Below are 24,816 nucleotides of genomic sequence, written 5' to 3'. Positions count from 1 at the left end.
CTTTTACTGTGTTACTATCCCTATCTTTGCTTAATGAGGGAGTTATGATAAAAAGAGAAAAAATAATTTTATGTGTGTTAGATGTAGTACATATACTGAAATGCCACCATCTTAAACAGACAAATGCCAGGTAATTAAGATCAAGAGCTCTTGCCTTGTGTTGTGCCTTAGTATTGCAGCTCAGGTGGCACTATTCGTTGTTGTTTATATTGTGGTCGTACTAGATGCTGTAGAAACCTGAAGAGAGACATGGCTCCTGACCCACAGATCACCGTTTAAAAAGACAAAAAAGAAATAGAAGGAGGTGCATGTGGTAGGGGAAGGATGGAATAGATGAGCGCAATGGACAGGGGTTTGTTGGTTCATGTTCTTTTGCTTGGTTTAATACATTTGAAATGTGAAACTTCTGCAACCTGTAAACACCTGATAAATTACAAACAGAGGCACAGCCAGAGCTTGGCTTTTAATTGAAACCGTATTGCTGTGTTTTTACTTACATTTCAAATAATATTGCAATGGCTCCCTAGGCTTTGCTGCCTGAGGGCCTCCTGTTGGACTTCACCTCTTACTGGACTTGCCATGAACAAGTCAGACGCTATTCACAGATGGCAATTCCTTGCTTTAATCTGCATCCTGGATGGAGTTGATTATGGGAGACATAACCATATGAGAGTGGGCAGAGACTCAGTCCACCTGAATTAGTACTGCATTTTGCACCAGTTTGCTGTTTAAGTAACTGGCTGGGCAAGTTTGCTGCATAGTAGAGAGCATGCCTTGTACAGGACACACTGATCAAAAGGATTGTCCTATAGTACACCCCATAAAATCCACAAAGCTATGCAAAATAAGGGAGAGTTAATGTGTGGGTATGTGGGGCGCAGGGAGGTAAGTCCATATGCAATATCCCATTTGTATGCACCGTTTCTCACAGCTGGGCTGTTACTTGGAGTGATTCACGCTGAGTAGGGGCCTTATTCATGGGTGACTCAAGAAGCTTTCTACCCCCTTCTGCACCTTCCTGGAGGAATGGGGTGTAGCTAGTGAATGTTACAGCCAGTGGCAGCACAGCTTCTGTGGGAAGGGAGATCAAGAGTGTGGTGCAGGGTGCAGAGGTGCACAGATGCCACAGGGATGGTTTCCCTGTCTCCTCTGTGGAGTTCCACTTCTCCTCCTCTGGATGGGAGGAGGCAGAATTTGAAGTAGACTTGTCCATGACCCCTGTCTGCAGTTAATAGTTCAGTATTTGGAGACTTGCAGCCATGTTTAACTCTCAGATGGGGTGTTTATGTTTCCATTATTCTCATTTGTTTGTATTACAATAATACATAGAGGCATCAGCCAAGATCAAGGCCCCACTGCACTAGGTCTTGTACATACACCTAATAAGAAAGAGTCCTAAAGAGCTTAGAATATAGAAAAGACGGACAAAAGGTGGGGAAAAGGAAGTAACGAAAAGTCTTAAACAAGTTTTGATTTAATTTTCAAATAGTTTTGTTTGAAATGACTGGCATTTATAATGCATACATTGATTGTGTAAGATACAGCACGGATTCATATCTACTATATACATAATCTTTTTTCCTACTCCTCTATACCTATGCTTCAAGACTTTAAGCAAGTTCTGATTTTGATGAGCTTCACGCTAGCCCAACAGAGCTAGTCTTTAAAGTTTCTTCAGTTTCCTTTATGCTCTTTAAAAAAGTTTATTTTCGTGATTTTTCAAGAGAATAGATGACTGTGAGCTCTTAATTTTTTCTCTTTCCAGTGCTGAAGCATCACAAGAAGTGATACCTAAGGAGACACTGAAAGAGTTCAAAGAGAAAGATATGTAAGGACACACACTGTTTCATAGTGAAACTGTAGCAAGTCAATCATTACCATTATAAGGGTTTTCTGTTTATTTAAAGTAAGAAAATGTGATGTTCAAATTCAGAAATTCAAAAACAGGATGCCATGCAAATTGCAGAAATATTATTTCATCATGATCAGCAGGGTGGGTAGGTACAAAAAATCAAACATCTACAGTTGACCTTAGCTTACTTCACAGTATTTTTATATCCGTGAGTAATTAAATTAATGAAAGAGAATGTCAGTTGGGTGTTGTGCATCGAAGTTAAAGTATTAGGAAATCACTGTTCCCTCTGAACATGTTAAATTGAAGATACAAACAAAATAACTTTAAATCATTAGTTTCCAGTTAAATACCTTTCACAGCAAACAAATATAGATCCCAACTAACATGATGGAGGTTTTTAACCTATTATTTTGGTAGGATAGAAGCACTTGGCAGAATGGATTTTGTGGACTGTGATTTTAAATTGAAAAGCGAATTTTTAAAAAAAAAATATGGGTGAAAGTCACATATAAACTTCTGAGACAATGGTCCACAGCTGAAATTTCCCTTCTGATCAACAAAGCATATTAAAGCACAGTCTTAACTTCAGAGAATAGCTGGTGGGGACGTTGGGTTTCTCGGTTTGGCCCCAGTCCTGCAAGCAGTTAAGCCCTCAAGAAGACACCAAGGTCTCTTTAGAGTATATGTGTGTAAGTTCCACTTAGTCCAAGTAATTCACTTGGAGGACAACTAAAGCTGTAAGAACCAAGAACGCTAAACTAGTCTGTGTTCCACTGAAGTCTCTTTTGTTCGTTCAGTCTTGAGATCCTTTCCTGAGCTGTGGAGACCATTTTGTTAGCATTCTCTTGTAGAGGGGGTAACCTACTACTGAGCACCTTGTGGATTAAAATTATTGTAGGGAAGAGGTTTTGAAAAGAAACTCAAGGTCGGTAGCTCAGTTATCCTTCCTCTTTCTAAGCTCTTCTGGGTCTCTGGACTAGGTAGCCCAGGAGTCAGCAATCTGTGACATGCGTGCCAAAGGCACGCGAGCTGATTTTTAGTGGCACTCTGCTGCCAGCTAGGGTCCCGGCTGCTGGCCCTGCTCATCCTGCTGCTGGCCTAGATGGACGGAACCCTGGGCTGGCAGTGGGCAGAGCAGGGCTCGCGGCTGGGACCCGGGCTGGCAGGGACCGGCGGATGGAACCCCAGACTGGCAGCAGGCTGAGTGGCTCAGCCTGCTGCCAGCCTGGGGTTCTGTCCATCTAGGCCAGCAGTGGGATGAACTGGGCTGGTGGCTGGGACCCCAGACTGGCAGTGCAGGCAGCAGATGGAACCCCAGACCGCTGCCGGTCTGGGGTTCTGTCCGCTGGCCCCTGACAGCCGGGGTCCCGGCTGCTGGCCCTGCTCAGCCTGCTGCCGGCCTGGGGTTCCGTCCTTCCAGGCCAGCAGCGGGATGAGCGGGGCTGGCGTCCGGGGCCCCAGACTGGCAGCGCGGGCGGCAGACGGAATCCCAGACCTGTAGCGCACTGAGCCGCTCAGCCCACTGCCGGTTGGGGTTCCGTCTGCTGCCTGCATTGCCGATCTGGGGTTCTGGCCGCTGGCCCCTGCCAACTGGGGTCCTGGCTGCCGACACTGCTCAGCCCACTGCCAGTCTGGGGTTCCGTCGGGGGGCCCCTGTAAATGTAAAATTTATTACTGGCACGTGAAACCTTAAATTAATGAAGACTTGACACACCACTTCTCAAAGGTTGCCGACCCCTGCTGTAGCCTTTTGAGAACTCCGCATGCAGTCATAAGGAATGTTTCACTTTCCTCTAGAAAACCAAACAAGATTAAACAATTCTAAACAACCTTCTAGAACCTGAGAGTAGCATGATGTAGTAACACAAAATGTGTAAGGAGGTAACAGTTAAAAATAGGTCTTCTAACCATCTGACTCTCTTTTACTGTCAATCCTCTAGATCATTAACAGATATTCAGGATTTGTCCAGTATTTCATGTGAGCGAGAGAATTCTTGTAAGGATATAACTTGTAAAACACCCAGAGTGAGTCATGCACCAACTTGTGTCAGCACTCCACTCAGCCCAGGTAACTGCAGAGCAGAGAGGATCAGAGAATTACTCAACCTTTTGGGGCTAGGAATCAAGATTTCCACTACATTTTGATTATTGAGCTTAAATATTATTTTAAAAAATAACATGTTGCTTTACCGTGCTCCATATTCCTTAACTCAGTATCTCTATCAGTTGAGTAGTCAAAGATTCATGAATGTGTGTCGTCTTTGTCATTGATGAACTGGAGATCCCAGTCACAATCAGCAATAATACCACTGAATTTCTGTGTAGGGAGCAACTATTGTGGGCAAAGATTTTTCAAAGTTTGGTATGCAACCACATATGTAAATTAACCATGCAATTACATGCCTGATTTCTTTAAAAATGTGACTCTGTGTATATTAAAATGCAACAGCAGTGTAGTTACAACAAAATAAAAAGCAAAGTCCACTTGCTAGCTTTTCTCTCGCCTTTTCTTCTCAGGGAAAAAAGTGTCATCAACCATCAAGAAATGCAGAGATTGCCATGAAATTCCCCTGGATACCTCTTGTTGGGCTACTCGGGAGACTTCCCTAACAGTGTCTAGTAGCTTCTTTACAGCCCATGAAAAGGAAAAGAACTCAAAAACCCCCTTTCTTTCTTCAGAAACCTCCTCCTCTGGATTGACTGAGCCTGTAAGTGTAGGAAATTGTACTTCCTTTATGCCAGCTAAATTCCTAAACTCTGTCCCCTCTCATATATTTTCAAAATACCTTAATATAACTGCAAGAAGTGATACTTATATGGAGTCATTTAGTTTTGTAAAGATTCTGGGTTAAATACTATCTCTGTTGGAATCAATGACAAAACTTATTGACTTCACTGGGCTCAGGATGTCAACTTCTGTTTTTAATAAGAATGTTAATATGCTTTGTGGAGTCCGGTGGTACCTTGAAGACTAACAGATTATTTGTTAACAAATCAATTTATTATTTAACACATAAATCTGTTAGTCTTTAAGGTGCCACCGGACTCCTCGTTGTTTTGGTGGATACAAACTAACACAGCTACCCCCTGATACTTGAATATGCTTTGTGAGTATAATTGTGTATGATAATATCTTCAAACAATTTGTGAACCCAGGATAGGCTTGGTATGCTATGAAGGACATGATAAAATTGAGAAAGTAATTTGTTTCATCTGTCTTATTTTTTGGCATCTTATTGGTAGGCAGGAAATCTCGCACTCCTCAGTGCATCTCACCCATCAATGTCTCACACAGCTCAGTATATAGAAATACAAAGAGGAATGTAAAATCTTGCATTGAATCTGAGCTCTCCTAGAAGTTAGCTGTTATATTGCTTGATCTGGAGTGTACTGAGCAGTTTGTTTGATAAAGAATGAAACTGGGAACTCTTGGTACTAAGATCAGTCCCTTCCTGCTCTCAATCCAAAAGACTTGTGTGCATGTAGAAGGTGGTATCTCAGAAGATATCAGTACCGTAGTGTTTGCAGCTGATTTATAAACCCCTTGATCTTTTTGTCTTGGTGAGGGTGAGAATTACATCTGCTCAGAAAGAGGTGTCAGTTTTCAAATTTGTAAATTTCAAGTTACACTTAGGAAGGGTGTCTTAAAATGGGGTTGGGGAGGGATGCGCAGGCAAAGAAGAATGGTTTCTTAATAAACAAATTACAAATTGAAGCATCCTGGGCATAAGGGTAGTTTGGATGTTCACAGCATTCAGAAAACCATTATATTAAGGGGTTTAATTTGTCCTTTTACTACATGCACAGGATTGGCGTTACATTGTCAGTTCTGTTGTGTCAAAAAATACCTCACTGTATAGAGACACCAGATTTCCAAGGAAACCTTAGCGTTTTCCACTGATCTTTTTGGAGCTGAAAATATTCTGGTGCCAGAACATTAGTTTGACTGCTATTCAAGAGGATTATATATAAACAGTTGCCTTAATGCCTTTCTTATTGTTATTCATTGGGGAGGTTGTCATTAGATTAAAGATTAAATTACGGTTTGTTCATCCAGAACAATGGCAGCCAGATTAACTGTCTTTAGGTCAGCTCTGCATCTTTAGATTTGCAGGGCAGATAGCTGGAGTTCATTAAATACATTAACAGCACAATTCTGCCTTGACTTGCGCTGCAGAGAAATTTACATTGCTGTCACTTACTCTCCTGAAAAATCGCTCTGGAATGAAGTTTTGGTACTAAGCCTCTATTTCCATTTTGAAAACGTGGTCTTGTCTGTGGTTACACACCTTCCTCCTTGTGTATATTACTGGGACATTTTTGTATCTAGTCACGACTAGCTTTTATAATTATAGATTTGCATGCGCATTCACACACACACACACACACACAGAATCCTTTAGGTGAAACTAACGGGTTCATCTCCTCTCAGGGGATGACAAAACTGGCCTCCTCACGGAGTCCTGTCCAGTTGTCTGTGGCTGGAAGGATGTTGATAATGCTACAATGAAGAGTTAAAACAGATGAAAATGGGATAATCTGATAGTATCATTAAGGACTGGTAGAACACTTAGCCCTGGTCTACACTAGGAGTTTAGGTCGAATTTAGCACCGTTAAATCAATGTAAACCTGCACCCGTCCACACAATGAAGCCCTTTTTTTAGACTTAAAAGGCTCTTAAAATCGATTTCCTTAATCCACCTCTGACAAGTGGATTAGCACTTAAATTGGCCTTGCCTGGTCAAATTTGGGGTACTGTGGACATAATTAGATGGTATTGGCCTCCGGGAGCTATCCCAGAGTGCTCTATTGTGACCGCTCTGGACAGCACTCTCAACTCAGATGCACTGGCCAGGTAGACAGGAAAAGGCCCACAAACTTTTGAATTTCAATTTCCTGTTTGCATGGTCACCTGCAGCTTGCCACGCTGGCCAGAGCTCATCAGCAGAGGTGACCATGATGGAGTCCCAGAATCGCAAAAGAGCTCCAGCATGGACCGAACAGGAGGTACGGGATCTGATCGCTGTATGGGGAGAGGAATCTGTGCTATCATAACTCCGTTCCAGTTTTCGAAATGCCAAAACCTTTGTCAAAATCTCCCAGGGCATGAAGGACAGAGGCCATAACAGGGACGCGAAGCAATGCCGCGTGAAACTTAAGGAGCTGAGGCAAGCCTACCAGAAAACCAGAGAGGCAAATGGCCGCTCCGGGTCAGAGCCCCAAACATGCCGCTTCTATGATGAGCTGCATGCCATTTTAGGGGGTTCAGCTGCCACTACCCCAGCCGCGTTGTTTGACTCCTTCAATGGAGATGGAGGCAACACAGAAGCAGGTTTTGGGGACGAGGAAGATGATGATGATGAAGTTATAGATAGCTCACAGCAAGCAAGCGGAGAAGCCGGTTTTCCCGACAGCCAGGAACTGTTTCTCACCCTGGACCTGGAGGCAGTCCCCCCCGGACCCACCCAAGGCTGCCTCCCGGACCCGCCAGGCGGAGAAGGGACCTCTGGTGAGTGTACCTTTTAAAATACTATACATGGTTTAAAAGCAAGCATGTTTAACGATTAATTTGCCCTGGCATTTGCAGCTCTCCTGGAAGTACTCCCAAAGCCTTTGCAAAAGGTTTCTGGGGAGGGCAGCCTTATTCCACCCACCATGGTAGGACACTTTACCACACCAGGCCAGTAGCACATACTCGGGAATCATTGTAGAACAAAGCATTGCAGTGTATGTTTGCTGGCATTCAAACAACATCTGTTCTTTATCTCTCTGTGTTTATCCTCAGGAGAGTGATATCATTCATGGTCACCTGGTTGAAATAGGGTGCTTTTCTTAAGGGGACATGCAGAGGTGCCTGTTCCTGCTGGGCTGTTTGCCTATGGCTGAACAGAAATGTTCCCTGCTGTTAGCTGGGGGCGGGGGGGGGGGTTGAGGGACTAGCCACGTGGTGGGGGGAGGCAAAATGCGACCTTGGAACGAAAGCACATGTGCTGTGTATGTAATGTTAACAGCAAGGTTTACCGTGAAAGAGTGTAGCCATTGTTCTAGAAAATGTGTCTTTTCAAATACCACTGCCTCTTTTTTTTTTCTCCACCAGCTGCATGTGTTTCAATAATCACAGGATCTTCTCCTTCCCAGAGGCTAGTGAAGATTAGAAGGCGAAAAAAACGCCCTCTTGATGAAATGTTCTCTGAGCTCATGGTGTCCTCCCACACTGACAGAGCACAGACAACTGCGTGGAGGCAGACAATGTCAGAGTGCAGGAAAGCACAATATGAGCGGGAGGAGAGATGGCGGGCTGAAGAGAGTAAGTGGCGGGCTGAAGAGAGGGCTGAAGCTCAAATGTGGCGGCAGCGTGATGAGAGGAGGCAGGATTCAATGCTGAGGCTGCTGGAAGATCAAACCAATATGCTTCAGTGTATGGTTGAGCTTCAGGAAGGGCAGCAGGAGCACAGACCGTGGCTACAGCCCCTGTGTAACCAACCGCCCTCCTCCCCAAGTTCCATAGCCTCCTCACCCAGATGCCCAAGAACGCGGTGGGGGGGCCTCCAGCCACCCGGCCACTCCACCCCAGAGGATTGCCCAAGCAACAGAAGGCTGGCATTCAATAAGTTTTAAAGTGCTGTGTGTCCCTGTCCTTCCCTCCTCCACCACCCCTCCTGGTGCTTCTCTCCTCCACCACCCCTCCTGGGCTACCTTGGTAGTTATCCCCCTATTTGTGTGATGAATGAATAAAGAATGCATGAATGTGAAGCAACAATGACTTTATTGCCTCTGACAGTGGTGATCGAAGGGAGGAGCGGAGGGTGGTTAGCTTACAGGGAAGTAGAGTGAACCAAGGGGCGGTGGGTTTCATCATGGAGAAACAAACAGAACTTTCACACCGTAGCCTGTCCAGTCATGAAACTGGTTTTCAAAGCTTCTCTGATGTGCACCGCGCCCTCCTGTGCTCTTCTAACCGCCCTGGTGTCTGGCTGTGCAAAACCAGCAGCCAGGCAATTTGCCTCAACCTCCTACCCCGCCATAAACGTCTCCCCCTTACTCTCACAGATATTATGGAGCGCACAGCAAGCAGTAATAACAGTGGGAATATTGGTTTCACTGAGGTCTAACTGAGTCAGTAAACTGCGCCAGCACGCCTTTAAACGTCCAAATGCACATTCTACCACCATTCTGCACTTGCTCAGCCTGTAGTTGAACAGCTCCTGACTACTGTCCAGGCTGCCTGTGCATGGCTTCATGAGCCATGGCATTAAGGGGTAGGCTGGGTCCCCAAAGATACATATAGGCATTTCAACGTCCCCAGCGGTTATTTTCTGGTCTGGGAATAAAGTCCCTTCTTGCAGCTTTTGAAACAGACCAGAGTTCCTGAAGATGCGAGCGTCATGTACCTTTCCCGGCCATCCCACGTTGATGTTGGTGAAATGTCCCTTGTGATCCACCAGTGCTTGTAGCACTATTGAAAAGTACCCCTTGCGGTTTATGTACTCGCTGGCTTAGTGCTCCGGTGCCAAGATAGGGATATGGGTTCCGTCTATGGCCCCACCACAGTTAGGGAATCCCATTGCAGCAAAGCCATCCACTATGACCTGCACATTTCCCAGGGTCACTACCCTTGATATCAGCAGATCTTTGATTGCGGTTGGCTACTTGCATCACATCAGCCCCCACAGTAGATTTGCCCACTCCAAATTGATTCCCTACTGACCGGTAGCTGTCTGGCGTTGCAAGCTTCCACAGGGCTATCGCCACTCGCATCTCAACTGTGAGGGCTGCTCTCATCTTGGTATTCTTGCACCTCAGGGCAGGGGAAAGCAAGTCACAAAGTTCCATAAAAGTGCCCTTACACATGCGAAAGTTTCGCAGCCACTGGGAATCATCCCAGACCCGCAACACTATGCGGTCCCACCAGTCTGTGCTTGTTTCCCGACCCCAGAATCGGCGTTCCACCGCATGAACCTGGCCCAATAGCACCATGATGCCCACATTGGCAGGGCCCATGCTTTCAGAGAAGTCTGTGTCCATGTCCTCATTACTCACGTTACCGCGCTGACGTTGCCTACTCGCCCGGTATCGCTTTGCCAGGTTCCGGTGCTGCATATACTGCTGGATAATGCGCGTGGTGTTTATTGTGCTCCTAATTGCCAAAGTGATCTGAGTGGACTCCATGCTTGCTGTGGTATGGCGTCTGCACAGGGAACTCAAGAAAAAAGGCGCAAAACGATTGTCTGCCCCTGCTTTCACAGAGGGAGTGAGGGAACAGGGCTCTGACGATATGTACCCAGAACCACCCGCGACAATGTTTTAGCCCCATCAGGCACTGGGATTTCTACCCAGAATTCAGATAGGCAGCGGAGACTGCGGGAACTGTGGGATAGCCACCCACAATGCAACGCTCCAGAAGTCGACAGTTGCCTCGGTACTGTGGACGCACTCCGCCGACTACATGCACTTAGAGCACTTGTGTGGGGACACACACAATGAACTGTATAAAACCGCTTTCTACAAAACCGACTTCTATAAATTCGACCTAATTTCGTAGTGTAGACATACCCTAAGGAGACCCATCACAATGTTTGTCTGAAGGGTGGCTGCTGCATTTGCTCCTTATCTTCCTATTGTATTCTGTGCTGCACACTGAGTGCATGATCTGCCTCTGGGGTTATGGGCCAGCACTAAGAATAGAACAGTTGAACTTTATGCTAATTGATTATTGCCTCCTCTCATCTTGGGTTTAGCAGAGGAGAAGAACACAGAAAAACAGTTTGTACTCCTATGCTTCATTTATACATGGTCTTTTACAGAGTGGTTTGTCAGCACTCAGTGCTTCTTCACTTTTGAGAAAGCCCAGGAAAGAATCTCGTAACCCATTTCCTGACACTCAGCAGAGTGACCTACGGAAAGGTACAGCAGATTATTAAAGAAATCTCACAGCTGCATTATTGTAAGGAACACGTTTCCAACCTGGCCTTAACCAGATCTCTACTTTTGCAGGGGCAGAGAACAGTGGGCAGTTTTTCACTTGCAAATGATTGAATTAAGTAACTCAGATCCCAGATTTCCTGTTCGCACCTGCAGATTAAGAATTTGGACACCTACTGTGATAGACCTAAATTATAGGTGCAAATAATTGTTGGCTCCAAATTGCATCCACAAAATTGAGGCCTGTAACTGCAAGTCTAGCTTTATGTCTAGCTTTAAATTATGAAATTATTGAAGGGTATTTGGTAGAATGTGAGTGAGCCCAGCTCAGGGAAGGTTTGTTAGATGTTGTCGTAATCAGAACTTGTATTATAATTATTATAGTCATCACTATTAGTTGATTAGACATTTTTTTCCAGCTGATTCGAGCCCAGCTTTCTCCCCGACATCAGACCACTTAATTAATGAGCTGCCTCCACCAGCCCAGGAGCTACTAGATGAAATTGGTAAGCAGCGTTAAAACCAAAATGTTTTGGGGCTTGCCAGTTACATTTTATATCCAGGGTCCTCCTCCTATGAGTGATCAGGATTTCCCAGCATGATGCACTAATACAAAATGCATAGGTGACCATATGGGAGATCTCGACCCAGCTGTTGCCAGGAGATGAGTAACAAATTAGATGTCAACAACTTAAATAATTGGCACCAAACTTCATAATGAATTGGGCCTTGGGGCTCCTGACTTGGCAGATTCACAAACATCACAGAACAGTTGTGACCAGTAATCCTGCCAGGTGATGGCAGTCAAGTTGCTGAGCATTGTTGTAATTTAACATTGAAACAAGTTCCACAAGTGAAGTAAGGCTAAAATCTTCAAAGATGCCTAAGGGATTTGGATACCCATTCTCCATTAAGATTAATGGAAGCTGGGCATCCAAATCCCTCAGGCATTATTGAAGAGCTCATCCTAAATTATTTAAGTTTCTTCTCTTATTTGGACATACCGCCAGACAGAAAATACAGTGGAAAATTTTCCATTGTTTCCCCCAAATATTCCCTTGGTTGTACAAAATTACTTCCTTCATCTCCCCCACCTCACTCTTACATTCAGATAATTGAGGATTATAATTGAATGTTTTTGTATTCCCAAACAAAGGCCAAATACATCCTCAAAGGAGTCTCTATTTTTTAGGTCACAGTGTTCGGTAAAAAATGGTTCTGCCAGGTTAGCTTCATTTACAGTTTGTTACCACGGTTCAGCAGCACCATGGAGAAGTCACTGCTTTTACATGTGATACTGAAGGTGACAAACAGATTTGAAGTCACATATTGCTTCTGGTCATGTCTCCATCTAAATCTCTTTGTAAAAGTTGGAATTTTATTTTTATATATATACCTAAAGCAAGCAAATGGGAGGTTGGCACAGAGAAGGTAGCTTGTGATCCTGTGCCAAATTGTAAGATTAAATTATGGATCAGTTTCAGATTACATATTCTTTATCTTGCATGTAAATAGAAAAAGTAACACACTGCCCCAGATAACATGGAATGGATTTTGAAACAATATCTGAAGCAGTAAAGAAAGAAGTGCTACTTTTTTTCAACAGAAAATTTAAAGCGGCAAGATGCCCACTATCAGGACTTTGAGGAGAAAGGATCCCATACCCGCAACATGCCAATGAATGGTTAGTTGCTGATAATAGAGAGCAATGAGATTGAGATTGCAAATACAAATAAACTTTACGTTGATGCAGAGCAGTTCTCGTTCTAAAATTGAATAACTCAAATAATGACTACTGGTATGTTTAGCTGTTGTGCTAAACTTTTATTTGCTGGCTTTTTAGGATCTGTGGTTGCCATCCTGACACAGAGGTTTGGAAGAACTTGAAAATATTTCCAGACTGGACTTGGGTATCATCCTTCTAAATCAGAACCCTTCAAATCAGTAGCAGAGGTTCTTTCCCATTGTTGCAATCTTTCTGTCCACTGAGCTCTCACTGAAGTCTGAGAGAGTCTTGCATGGAGAGAGGCTGCAGGATTGTTCTCTTTTAGTGTAACTTTAATAGTATCATGACACTACAGTTTTCATCTAAGATAGGCACTATAACCCAGAAAGGAGGGATAATGAACAGCTGGCTCAGGTTTTGCAGCAAAAGAGAGCTCAAGTTGTCAATCCGAGAGCAAATCAGTAAAGAGTGCTCCTTGCATTCTCCAAGGGTGCATCCTAATGATGTGGCAGTTTATTTTGTATTTAGATTACCCTTTCACAGTTCTTATAACTCTATGATCTCATACTCCAAGAAAATTGCAGCTGTTTGGCCAAGATTACAGAGCACATAGTGCTCCAATATCATCTGGTTCGCAATCTGTTTTAAGAGACCAAAGAACAGAATACTGAATTTCTCATGCCATTGAAACCCAGAATGATAATAGATGGGAGTCATGTTTTAGATGTGCAGCTCAAGTCACCAGGTGAATAGAAAACCTAAAATTTAATGAATGAGCTCTGCATTTGTTATTAGGAAGGCAGAAGGAAAAGGGGGAAAGCAGGTGAAAGCAAGTCAGAAACCTGAGTAACTCTGTATAGAGGCTAAAAAGATACTTGAGTATGATACTGGTGTTTGTGTTGCCCTACAAGTTGTGAGAGATCTTTACCCATTTAAAATAGTTACCTAGGATAAAGAAGCCACTGTGAGTGTTGATTCACAGGGGTATCTTGTTCTTAGATGATGAGGAATGCAGCATTCTGTGTTGCTTGCCGGTCAGTCAGCATGGGTTTTTGTATTTGCATAAAGTATAGCTATTTCAGATTTCATTCTAGTGACAGCCTGCTGCTGCCTGCTTATCATAGCTTAGCAGAAGGTTGCTGTGAATTAATTCATATGCTACAGGGAATAAAATTTACTAAGATAAGTCTAGGGAAAAATAAATAGTGTTGGATTCTGCTAAATGGGGCAGCAAAGCCAACATCTACAGGTTTCCTTTTGATTTTCTGCCATATCTAGAAGGGCAGGGGGGAAAGATTAAAGATTTATTTCCTCATGCATTTTCCATTTTACCATGCAGCAATATGTTAGCTTCTGTGAATATAGAAAGGTGGTAGATTTCACTACTTATGTGGGTCTTGCTACTGGCCTTTTCTAAAAGTAGATCCACAATGGACTTGTTTAATTGAAAATCAGATGATTTGGGGCAGGCGAACGTTTCTGAAGCACAGTAGGATGTACAAATGCATTTTAATTTCTTTAACCACTTCACTTGTATCTTTAACATTAAAAGTCACTCTGTTTATGCAAATAGTTCTCACTCAAATTAATCCAGAAGACAAAGAGGAGGAAGAAGAAATTGAGAATAAGGGAGAGATAGATCACAACGTATGGACTAAAGAGATATTGAATCTAGCAGAAGAAACAGAAAGGTACTAAAAGAGAAGAGTAAGGAGGCTGTTTCCAAAGCATTTTAGATCTCAGGAGGCAAAGTATTAAAGTAGAGTTCAATATGTTACATAAGAATGGCCATACTGGGTCAGACTAATGGTCCATCTAGCCCAGTATCCCATCTCTGACAAGTGGGCAGTGCCAGATGCTTCAGAGGGAATGAACAGAAAAGGTTAATTTTGAGTGATCCTCTCATCCAATGCTGTAGTCTAATCCCATCTTCTGGCAGTCTGAGGTTCAGGGATACCTGGAACATGGGGTTGAGTCAATTTTCTGTTGCTTTCCTTCATGTGTTATATTTAAATGGGACTGTTTTACATTTGACTATTCCTCACTTTCACCTACCTGTATTTTACCAACTTCTTTCCTATCCCCTTTATGAGGGTACAGATTTCCCCCTTTAATAAATTAATCCCTAATGGATGTCTCTGCCCAAATTTTGTGCTCCTCTGCATCTGTTGGCTTTCCCCTAGCCCTTAGTTTAAAAAATCTCTATAGCTTTTTACATTTTACATGCCAGCAATCTGATCCATTTTGGTTTAGGTGGAACCCATCCTTTCTGTATAGGCACGTCCTTTCCCAAAAGTTTCCTCAGTTCCTAATAAACCTAAAACCCTCCTCCCTACACTGTTGTTTCATCCATGCATTGAGACCCTGCAGTTCTACCTGTCTTTCTGGCCCTGCGTCTGAAACTAGAAGCATTTCAGAGAATGCTACTATGTTATAGGAGATTCCGTGCAGATAGCAAGTTGTCCCCCTCCATTATCCTGAACATTACTTCTGACCACTGCTTACTCCTCTAGTACACACCTGATAATTCCTGCTCCATGTATGATTGCACCATTGTAATGTTTGATAACAAACATTGAGGACTTGATTCTCATTTAAATAAAGGGCCCTTTATACTGGGCCTTAAGGGGGATATAAATCCTTAACATCCGAAACTCTGCAACTCTGTGCTGGTGGATAAGAACCTGCAAGTGAAACTGACTATAAATGATAATAAAGCTGCCAGGCCTATTTCCCCAGATATGAGAAACAAGAAATAAATAACATGAATGGTGAAAAATAAATTAGATATTTAAAATAAATGTTCTTTCAGTTTTAGTAATCTTGGGTAATTCAGGTAAAGAAATTGTTTGTTCAAAACATAAAGTATTTAACTTTACAGACTCCTTTTTAATCTCTCATTCAATAGAGCTCATTCTACTCTTGATGATCTCTTAGAAAAAATTCTCCAACCAATTCCAGAGGATGACGAAGTCCAAGGAGAACCTTGGGGATACCTTGTTAGGTTAGGAGATAATGGATATTTCATTCATAAGTATATTGTACTTTTATTTTGTGCATGAGACTATGCTGGGCCCTCTAGAAAGCAGATTGTCATTCTGGTGGCAGCAATGCTCTAGAGAACTTAGCAGGAGACATCAGGATTTGGGACTCTCACTACTAGACCTAGAGAGAAGTGACTGTGTTATTAAGGTAGTCTCTGGTAGGTGGAAAGTAAAAGTAGCTGTGAAACGGCATGGATCATCTTTCTAAAAGCTGGAGGTGACCTGCCATATTACTAGAGTTTGAAAAAATAGAAAAGAAGAATATATATAAAAAGAGAAGAGCCATGAAAGTTCTTTAGATTAAGGGATCTTATAAACAGAATGTTCTGATGAGGGCAATCATTTGTCAGTACAACTTGGGAAATAATTATGAAAATGGCAAATGTCATAGAAACATAGTTTAAAAAAGACTTTGTGTGTGTGTCAAATAATCTTTTCCCCCTTGTTAGCACCAGCAACCAGAGCCTAGCACATGCTGTGATAGTTGTGAGCAGTTCTCAGAAGATTCTGCCCCTTCCTTACCAACTGTCAAGTGTAATAGTCACTCCTACAATACAACTCCATTTTGGAGTCAAAGGAATGCACACAGTCCCATGTGGATACACATTAATTTGTTTGGCATCAAAATTTCTCTGCTCACGCAGCCCAAATATCCTGATGGAAAGGAAAGACATTGATGGAGGTGCAGGTAGGGTTACTTCAGATACGCACAGTCATGTTAGATAGAGGGCCTGATCCAAAGCCCATGGGTTTTGGATTGCTCCCATATAATGTCTAAGGTTTCAGGCATCTGCTGAGAGAAACCAAAGTGAAATACTGTATGGTGTCTACCTGCCGCTGCCTGCTGCTGTAGTACGCATCTGTCTTAAGTGATAATTCCTGATCCTCAACGGAGGGGGATGGAGGATCACCGGAGTCTGATTGTAAATGTAATGCACAGCTGCAAACTGATCTCCTGGCTCAACAGCGGAGGACAAGAGCAAAAAGCAGATGCTTAGCTGTTTTAGGGACTTATATATTAATGGTCTCTATTAAACTTCCCCCAAATAAAATATAAAATTGTGACTTGACACACAAATCTCTGTCATTGAAGGGCAACAAACCTTAAAGATCAAGGAGATGATGAAATGAAGAGTGGACTAGAGGAAGGTGGCACCAGGGCAGAAAGCAGAGAGACCAAAAGCTGTTCAGGGAATACCGAAGGTCTTTCTTAATTTGTAAAGATATAATATACTGTGCTTGGCAATGACTTGTTTATTATCCTGGCAGCAATGAGTTTATTAGTAATAAATATCTTGCACTGAGCAAGGCTGTTAGCTATTGTTCTCTTACTGATTGCTTTGCCCTTTGGAACACACTGATACCAGTTCTGTCCCAAGCTTTTAGAACAGAGGAAGCTGCTTTGGGGTAAAATTCTGTTTTATTATTAAACTTTGATTTTTACCAGCGTTGATCAAAGGTGTTAGCCTGACAGCCCATTGCTCTCTTGAGTTAAAGAACTGCTTACATGTGGGTAGTGAGAGTGCAGCTTCCCACACTGAGCTATCAACGCGCTTTGGAGGAACTGTGATCACACAGTGTCCATATCCCATTTAATCTGCTAAGGCACATTAAGGCCTTCACATTATAAAGGCTTTCAGCTACTGTTTGTGTGGGTTGGGGTTGAACACGTGACTTCCGCACTAACACTACCACGTCCCGGAGGGTTTGACTACACTGCAATAAAACACCTCTGGCTGGCCTAGGTCAGCTGACTCGGGCTCAAGGGGCTATAAAATTCTGGCCTAGACACTCGGGCTGGAGCCTTGGCTCCGAGACCCCAACATCTACACTGCCATTTTTAGCCCCGCAGCCTGAGTCAGCTGACCCATGCTCTAAAACACAGTGCCATGGGGTTTTATCACAGTGTAGATATACCCTAAGTCATCCTTCCCCTTTCTCCTCTCCTACTAGCTAGAGGTGGCGGAGGAGAGGAGTTGGTGAGGAGGACATACGTTCTTCATCAGGCGAAGGAGTCAGATCAAAGGAGCTTCCTTTGCTTTATATGCCTCTTAAAGGCGTAGTGGCCTTCCATTGAGTAGTGCTTGTGGCACCTTGCTGCAGCTGACTGACTTGTATCATCCACACTGTCTTACGCAGGTTCTTTAGATTAGGAGGAAGGAGCTACCTTTTACCACGTGGTGATAGCATGGCAGCTGAGGCACTTAGCTGTTGGTGTTACCCTTCCCTAGTGATCAACAGCCTGCCAGTGGGGCAAACTGGGAAGAATGTATTAGGTTCTAAAATTCAAGAGCTGATTTGAAAATATAAAACCCAAACAATGGGGTTTTACTCCAGTGGAGCTTCCCCTAGTCAAACAGTGTGACTAATAATATACCCTTAGCCGGTCAAAGTTCCTGGACTTGAGTGCGGTTGTTGAGAAGCAGCCACATAATCATTAGGCCAGCTGACCCCCAGCCTGGATACAAGGAACTGCAGAAATGAGAGAAGCGGGTAGGGATGGTAGTGACAGGAGAGCATCCCTGTACTCTGGCTGTCTTAGGCAACTGCACTTGAGTATAATCCTGTCTAGATCTTCATTGGAAACAGTTAAAAAAGATGTCCTGGAATTTTACAGCTAGTGAGTAATGTCAAATTAGACAGTAACACTTTCCTATTGTTTTCATTCTTTACCTGTTAAGAGAACTTCATTTAACATGGGGGAAGTTCGTAGGTTTGGATTTGTTATTGTATAAACAAACATGGTAGAATCTAGGGTCTCACTGCAAAAACAGGCTAATGCAGTCTTAAGGTTGTAGTCCTTGACTTTCAAAAGTGACTTGTGATTCTGAGTGCCTAGCATGAGAAGACTTAAAAGAGCCTGATGTTTAGAGAGTGGATGCTGAGCTTTCAAGTTGGGGGCCCAAAAGTTGCAGTTCCCAAATTACTAGTCACTTTTGAAAGTGTTGGCAATATATTTAAACACACAAGTCTGGAAACGAAAGGGTTAAATTCTAACTTTACACCTGTGTTAACAGTCTAGGACAATTTCAGTGGGGCTACTCCTGCAGGAGTTAGGGTGGCAGAATCAACCCCTGACTTGTTCAGTGCTGCCAGGAATGTTTTCCCCAGCAAAAGGTTCTGCAGAGAAGGTATAGTACAATCTACCTTTATAAGCACAGTAACAGATAGCCACTGGTTTCTGAATATAACTGCAGCTTAGTGGGCCCATTGAAGGGATTTTTAGCAGCAATCTCTGCAGCTTTTTTACATGCTGACAAAAACCTCCAAAGCTTTCCTAATGAAGTATTGTGGTGTAGGATGCGTGTGTTCTTATTGCTTCTGTACTTCCTTTCAAGCTACAAATCCTGAGGATCCAAAACCCAGCTTATGGCAGCGGCTGCCTTGGCCTTCTCCATTCAGGTAAACTTTTATTAGATATTTGTATGTGTGAAAGTCAGTTGTTCTGGTGATACCACAAATATGTGCTCCACTGTACTTTAGCTAATACAGTTGAAAGACAAAGAAGTTTCTCAACCTGATATTTGGCCTAGTGAGCAAAATAAATGGGATCAAAACCTAGCACAGTTTGGGGGTTTATGTTAAATTCTGCCCTAAGGCCGAGAATCTCAACAGTATTTAGCTGCCTAACTCATTGATTTCAACTCCCATTGGGAGGAGTTAGGTGCCTAAATACCTCTGAGGATCTGGGCCTGAGGTAGTGCCTATGCAAACCAAATTGTCACTCAGGTCGAAGTGAGAGAACTTACGCATTCTCCTTTTACTGCGTGTGCTAGGTATACCTTTTGTTCCAGCGCTCGGGAGACCGACATAATGCTTTAGAATCCCATTCCCATCACTGCTTATGAATTGCTCATACAAGAAAAACGTATTGTTTTGTTTAATCTCATTTTTTTATTTCAGGGTAATTGTCCTGGATCAGAGCAACGCACCTAAGTGATCAAAGTCGATAGCATATAAACCTTCAATAAGTTGTTTGACATCTTCCTATTTCTGTGATGTGCAATGCTGTTCACCAAATAAGCAGTCTTATAGTTCTCAGACTTCCTTTAATTGTAACAATCGATACAAAGAGACTGAATGGTTTGCTCTCCAAGTACATCTGGTATATTAAGTTTTGGTTCATTTTTTTTAGCAATCGCTTATAAATGAGAGGCAGCACTCTGAATTATGCTGTAAAATGGATTTGTTTTCCAAATATAACTGTGCCTGTTAAGCCTTCTACAGCTTTGTTTTCTCCCTAGCATGCACACTCACTTTCATAAGTTAAAGCATTTCTTGCTCTGTTGCATTATGCAGTTTTCGTTATTGACAAAAATGAGTCTCTTTAAATTGCTGCTGCTGCTCTTGCTCTCCTTAGCTTTTCAGTGCCAGGGAGTGGAACATGGTGTTACAGCCCATGTGTGCATTGCTTCGTTTGCTCATTAGATGTGACAAGGTAATTTCTTGTTTTCTCATTTTGTGGAATTCTTGTGACATAAATTGAACTGACTGAAATGATTTAGAGGATTTATCTTTGTGCAAAAGTGAATGAGAAAAAGTGAGTACTATGAAGGCAGCATAACATACATTTCTAGCTTCAGGCGGCGATGTGTGAATAACTGGTTGATAGTGTCAAAACCTCTCTTATTTAATCAAACCATGCCTCTGATGGGCCTGATCCAAAGCCTATCCAAAAGAAGAGTCCCATTGATTTAATTGGACTTCCAACCAGGTCCTAAATGGGCACAAGTACTTTAGAACTGAATGTCTGTTCTACAGCACTGTGTTGGTTCAGTAACCCTGTGAAGTTTAGAGCTGCTGCTGGTCACTTCAGCATAAATATTGTGCCACTTTATGTTAGGTTTTTAGCTGCACATGCTGTTATTGTGCACTTCATGAGTCTGTCTCTCTCTCTCTTCCCTGATTTTTTATGGTGAGATATTATGCATGCCTGTAGCCGTTACATGGTTTACTTATCTGAATGTTAACAATACTAATAAAAGTCTTCTGAGTTTAGCATGCTGCAATGTGGTATTTCTTGCTACTATTTACTGCCTTATATAAATGTATTTCTGTTTTAGATCATACATTTGGCTAATTTTTCAGTTCTGAGCTATTTCTGAAAATAATAATTAATAATTACCTACCTCTTATGTAGTGCTTTTCATTAGTAGATTTCAAAGTCTTCAGAATCTTTTTTTAATGACTTTCTCCGCATAATCCTCCTGGGAGGCAGGGCCCGGATGTTATCCCATTGTGCAGGTGGAGAACCGAGTGGCAGAGAGGTGAAGTGACTCAACTAGCATCACACAGGAAGTCTAGTGTCATAAATATAAAGGGAAGTGTAAACCCCTTTGAAATCCCTCCTGGCCAGGGGAAAGCTCCTCTCACCTGTAAAGGGTTAAGAAGCTAAAGGTAACCTCGCTGGCACCTGACCAAAATGACCAATGAGGAGACAAGATACTTCCAAAAGCTGGGAGGAGGGAGAGAAACAAAGGGTCTGTGTCTGTCTGTATGCTGGGTCTTTGCCGGGGATAGACCAGGAATGGAGTCTTAGAACTTTTAGTAAGTAATCTAGCTAGGTATGTGTTAGATTATGATTTCTTTAAATGGCTGAGAAAAGAATTGTGCTGAATAGAATAACTATTTCTGTCTGTGTATCTTTTTTGTAACTTAAGGTTTTGCCTAGAGGGGTTCTCTATGTTTTTGAATCTAATTACCCTTTAAGATATCTACCATCCTGATTTTACAGGGGGGATTTCTTTATTTCTATTTACTTCTATTTTTTATTAAAAGTCTTCTTGTAAGAAACTGAATGCTTTTTCATTGTTCTCAGATCCAAGGGTTTGGGTCTGTGGTCACCTATGCAAATTGGTGAGGCTTTTTATCCAACATTTCCCAGGAAAGGGGGGGTGCAAGTGTTGGGAGGATTGTTCATTGTTCTTAAGATCCAAGGGTCTGGGTCTGTAGTCACCTAGGCAAATTGGTGAGGCTTTTTACCAAACCTTGTCCAGGAAGTGGGGTGCAAGGTTTTGGGAAGTATTTTGGGGGGAAGGACGCGTCCAAACAGCTCTTCCCCTGTAACCAGTATTAGTTTGGTGGTGGTAGCGGCCAGTCCAAGGACAACGGGTGGAATATTTTGTACCTTGGGGAAGTTTTGACCTAAGCTGGTAAAGATAAGCTTAGGAGGTTTTTCATGCAGGTCCCCACATCTGTACCTTAGAGTCCAGAGTGGGGGAGGAACCTTGACATCTAGTGAAGCAGGAAATTGCACCTACGTCTCCCAAATCCTAGGCTAGTGCCCCACCGACCAGATAATTCTTACCCAGACTTTGTCAGATTTTGTTGGTGTTCTTTCAGTGAGCTCTTTTGGGGAAATGAAGTCCTTTTTCCAAGCTGATACCATGAGGTTTTCTTCTCATTCATCGTAATGATACTGACAGAACAACCAGCAACTGTGAGGTCATGGTTTCCAAATCTGCATCCTGAAGTTTGTTGTAGGCACAATTCCATGTTTCACTCGGTGGTGCTCAGTGCACTGCATGCGGGGTGGAGATTTCACTTGAACTTTTGTGCATTACATAATTATTTTTTCATCAAAGTTTTCTGTGGTAGGATTTTATTTTCTGCAGATGGGCTCATTTTATTAGCTTTTTTACAAACGCTTAAGTTTTCTATGTCTACATTCTGTGCCTTTGCCCCAGGCAGGTGGACTCTGGACTTGGGATAGTGTTGCTGGTGCAAGACTTGGTATGTGTCTACATGGGACTGTGGAAGGCATCATAATACGTTGCAGTCTGCCACAGGATCACGAATGGACAGTAGTGACAAATGCACACAAAGGCTCCTACCCTAAATGCAGTGTGAAATCCTGTCGTTGGTGGGTTGTACCTACTCCTGACAGATACCAGTGGGTATTTGTCTCTCTTACTCTTTGACAGCACGTGCATAAATTGCCATGCCAATAAAGCCTCACTGAATTGAACTGAAGTTGTGAAAGGCAAAAAAAAAAAAATAATAATAATAAAAAATGGGGGCGTGAACCAGAATTGGCTACTAGATCTGTATGCAGCAGGAATCCAATGGCCCCAAATACCCTGGAACCAGCAGTTTATGTCCATTACCCCCCTCCAATGCCGAGCAGTAGCCTTGCTGGACTCGCTGTATATACCCAGGGGTCTCAGAGTGCTGTATTGGGGCTGAGAATTCCATCCCACCAGCTGATGTTTGACTGCATTTTTCCATCTTCCCAGCCTTTTTATTCAGGCTTCATTCCCTTTCTTAAGAGTAGGTCATACACTATAGAGATAAACATTATCTTATCTGACATAGTATTGCAAATCCAGGATAATCTTACCTTTGAAGGGCAAGTATTATAGCTTCTGGCATCTATTTCAGTATATTAAAAATGCGTGAAGTACTGAATTTCCTTATTTTCCCTATATTTTCACCTGATGAAGCAAATGATATCTGGTGACTTAGCTATTTGGGAATGGGTCTGCATATGACCATCATCTCTTTGCTTCTTCTCTGTCTGAGAGACTAAAGAGACATGCAGCCCCATTGTTTCTATAGATCCCCTGGCTACTGACCAACAGCAGGAGCTTTATCGGCAAATTCAGAAGGAATTAAGTCAAAATCTGCTCTCAGTTACGTGACTGCCACTCCCTGTTTTGGCCCACTGCCTACTCAGCTATTGGTCACAATATTAAAAAAGCAAGAGGGGAAAGGTGGAATCAACTAGGGAGAGGGAAGGATTGGTTAAGACACAACTCTTTAACAATGTAAGATGCATTGGCAGTCTTTAAGATGTGTTTTGATATCTTTTTAAAAGAGATGCTCTAGCTCAAACTGAAATTATGGACTTGTTGCAGAAATTATTGACTGGGCTCTTTGGCCTGTGTTATGTAGCAGGTCAGACTAGGTGATCATAATGGTGCTGCTGGCCTTAAAAATCTATGGAAACAGGAACCTGGCGACTTGGCAAAGGCATGCTGGTGAATAGACACATAGTGGCTGAGTACTTACTGACTTACCTGTAGGTTGGTACTGACATATGGGTTGAATGAGTCAGGGAGAGTCGTGGGAGCTCAGCATTCCTGAATATCAGACCTGTAGACATGAAACCATTTCCTGAATGAGTTAGAATCATGCAGAAATCCTGGGAGGTAACCCCCTCTTTGATTCTCAGCTCACAACCTTTTCATGGAGTTACCCAGGAATGGATGCCGAGCTCATGCTCAGAGACGGACTCTAGAACTGGGCAGTAGCTGCAGCTGGACTCTGAGACAAGAAGGAGCAATCCAGTCAAGCAACAGCATCTCAGCAGAAAGGTAAATAAACAAGAGAGAAACATTACCATTGTCTGTACATCAGTGTGAGTAGTTTAAGAGAAATCGTTGATGAGCTGGAATGTCTGTGATGGGGACAGGAGCTGACAGTATCTGAACTTTCTCAAACACAGTGGAATGAATTTTGTTGATGGAATATTGTAGCTCCTTGTTCTGTGCTATACAGAAAAGATGAATTAGATCAAGTATGTGGGGGAGTAGGCTGTTCCATTGATTCACCCAAACTCCTGCTGCTGCCGGAAAGTCATGGAATCCGTGACTTCCGTGATCTCTGTGACAGACTGCAGCCTTATTTATTATTTGATTTACCATAATGCCTAGGAGCCCCTAGTCATGAACCATGACCCCCATTGTGCTAGGGGCTGTACAAAACAGAGCTAAAAGATAGTCCTTGCTCCAAAGATGTTATAGTCTAAGTTCATATTAACTGCTCAGTAGCCCACTCAAACGAGCCATGTTTATAGAGAGCAGCTTATACTATCCCCTCTGATGATAATATCAGAACAGTGGGTTGATCTTAAATCACCATGTAGGTTGCAATATCTAGACAACAGCATGCTGAGTAACTGAGTCTGTGTCTATACTTAAAATGCTACAGCAGCACAGCTTGCAGTGCTTCAGTGTAGATACTCACTACAGCAATGGGAGGTATTCTTCCATCACAGTAGTTAATCCACCCCCCCAAGAGGCAGTAGCTAGGTCAATGGAAGAATTCTTCTGGCAGCCTAGCACCTTCTACACCATGGGCTTAACTACGTCGTCCATGGGTGTGGATTTTTCAGTGTAGACCAGCCCTAAGTTACTTTTAGTTCCAGCCTTTCATTTTACCTGCAGTGCTGTTCAGAAGTTTACTTAATTATTAAACCAGCGGGTCTCATTTAACTGTGCAACTTTTGCCAATTTCATTCTCAATTTATTGCTAATTGAGAGATTTC

At 42.8% G+C, this 24,816-nt stretch overlaps 2 protein-coding genes and 1 long non-coding RNA gene across 4 annotated transcripts in view; all 3 read left to right on the top strand.

Annotated features, from left to right (window-relative positions):
• Positions 1 to 20,488, top strand: part of TEX14 (testis expressed 14, intercellular bridge forming factor) — a 77,600-nt gene extending 57,112 nt beyond the window's left edge. Inside the window, exons 22-32 of the mRNA XM_084650578.1 lie at positions 1,766 to 1,828; positions 3,796 to 3,923; positions 4,373 to 4,563; positions 10,661 to 10,760; positions 11,198 to 11,284; positions 12,385 to 12,462; positions 14,078 to 14,195; positions 15,413 to 15,508; positions 16,642 to 16,751; positions 18,887 to 18,950; positions 19,452 to 20,488. Coding sequence (XP_084506704.1) covers positions 1,766 to 1,828; positions 3,796 to 3,923; positions 4,373 to 4,563; positions 10,661 to 10,760; positions 11,198 to 11,284; positions 12,385 to 12,462; positions 14,078 to 14,195; positions 15,413 to 15,508; positions 16,642 to 16,751; positions 18,887 to 18,950; positions 19,452 to 19,488 — 1,072 coding nt within the window. The 3' untranslated portion in view covers positions 19,489 to 20,488. The remainder of the gene's footprint in view (positions 1 to 1,765; positions 1,829 to 3,795; positions 3,924 to 4,372; positions 4,564 to 10,660; positions 10,761 to 11,197; positions 11,285 to 12,384; positions 12,463 to 14,077; positions 14,196 to 15,412; positions 15,509 to 16,641; positions 16,752 to 18,886; positions 18,951 to 19,451) is intronic.
• LOC311532268 (uncharacterized protein) lies at positions 6,882 to 8,572 on the top strand. The gene is made up of 2 exons (XM_084650579.1): positions 6,882 to 7,365; positions 7,954 to 8,572. The coding sequence occupies exons 1-2, from the start codon at positions 6,963 to 6,965 to the stop codon at positions 8,472 to 8,474; spliced, it is 924 nt and encodes a 307-aa protein (XP_084506705.1). The 5' UTR covers positions 6,882 to 6,962; the 3' UTR covers positions 8,475 to 8,572.
• Positions 20,489 to 22,148: 1,660 nt separating the features above from the next.
• Positions 22,149 to 24,816, top strand: part of LOC311532539 — a 29,974-nt gene continuing 27,306 nt past the window's right edge. The window contains exons 1-2 of one of the 2 annotated variants that reach the window (XR_014714401.1): positions 22,149 to 22,440; positions 23,722 to 23,863. This is a non-coding gene — a long non-coding RNA (uncharacterized lncRNA). Of the gene's footprint in view, positions 22,441 to 22,956; positions 23,864 to 24,816 lie in introns of those variants that run through there. The other variant, XR_014714402.1, reaches the window with a different exon arrangement.

Source organism: Lepidochelys olivacea, assembly GCF_965140295.1.
Source record: "Lepidochelys olivacea isolate rLepOli2 genome assembly, chromosome: 17".
NCBI classification, from domain to species: domain Eukaryota; kingdom Metazoa; phylum Chordata; order Testudines; family Cheloniidae; genus Lepidochelys; species Lepidochelys olivacea.
Note: the sequence above shows the minus strand (reverse complement) of the source record. Positions and strands in the feature narration are given on the sequence as shown.

Bases quoted from the DNA above. Each gene is read 5' to 3' on its own strand.
- LOC311532268 (XM_084650579.1), top strand. From the start codon at position 6,963: ATGAAGGACAGAGGCCATAACAGGGACGCGAAGCAATGCCGCGTGAAA. The intron at 7,366-7,953 runs GTGAGTGTACCT...TTTCTCCACCAG, and splicing joins AGGCGGAGAAGGGACCTCTG to CTGCATGTGTTTCAATAATC.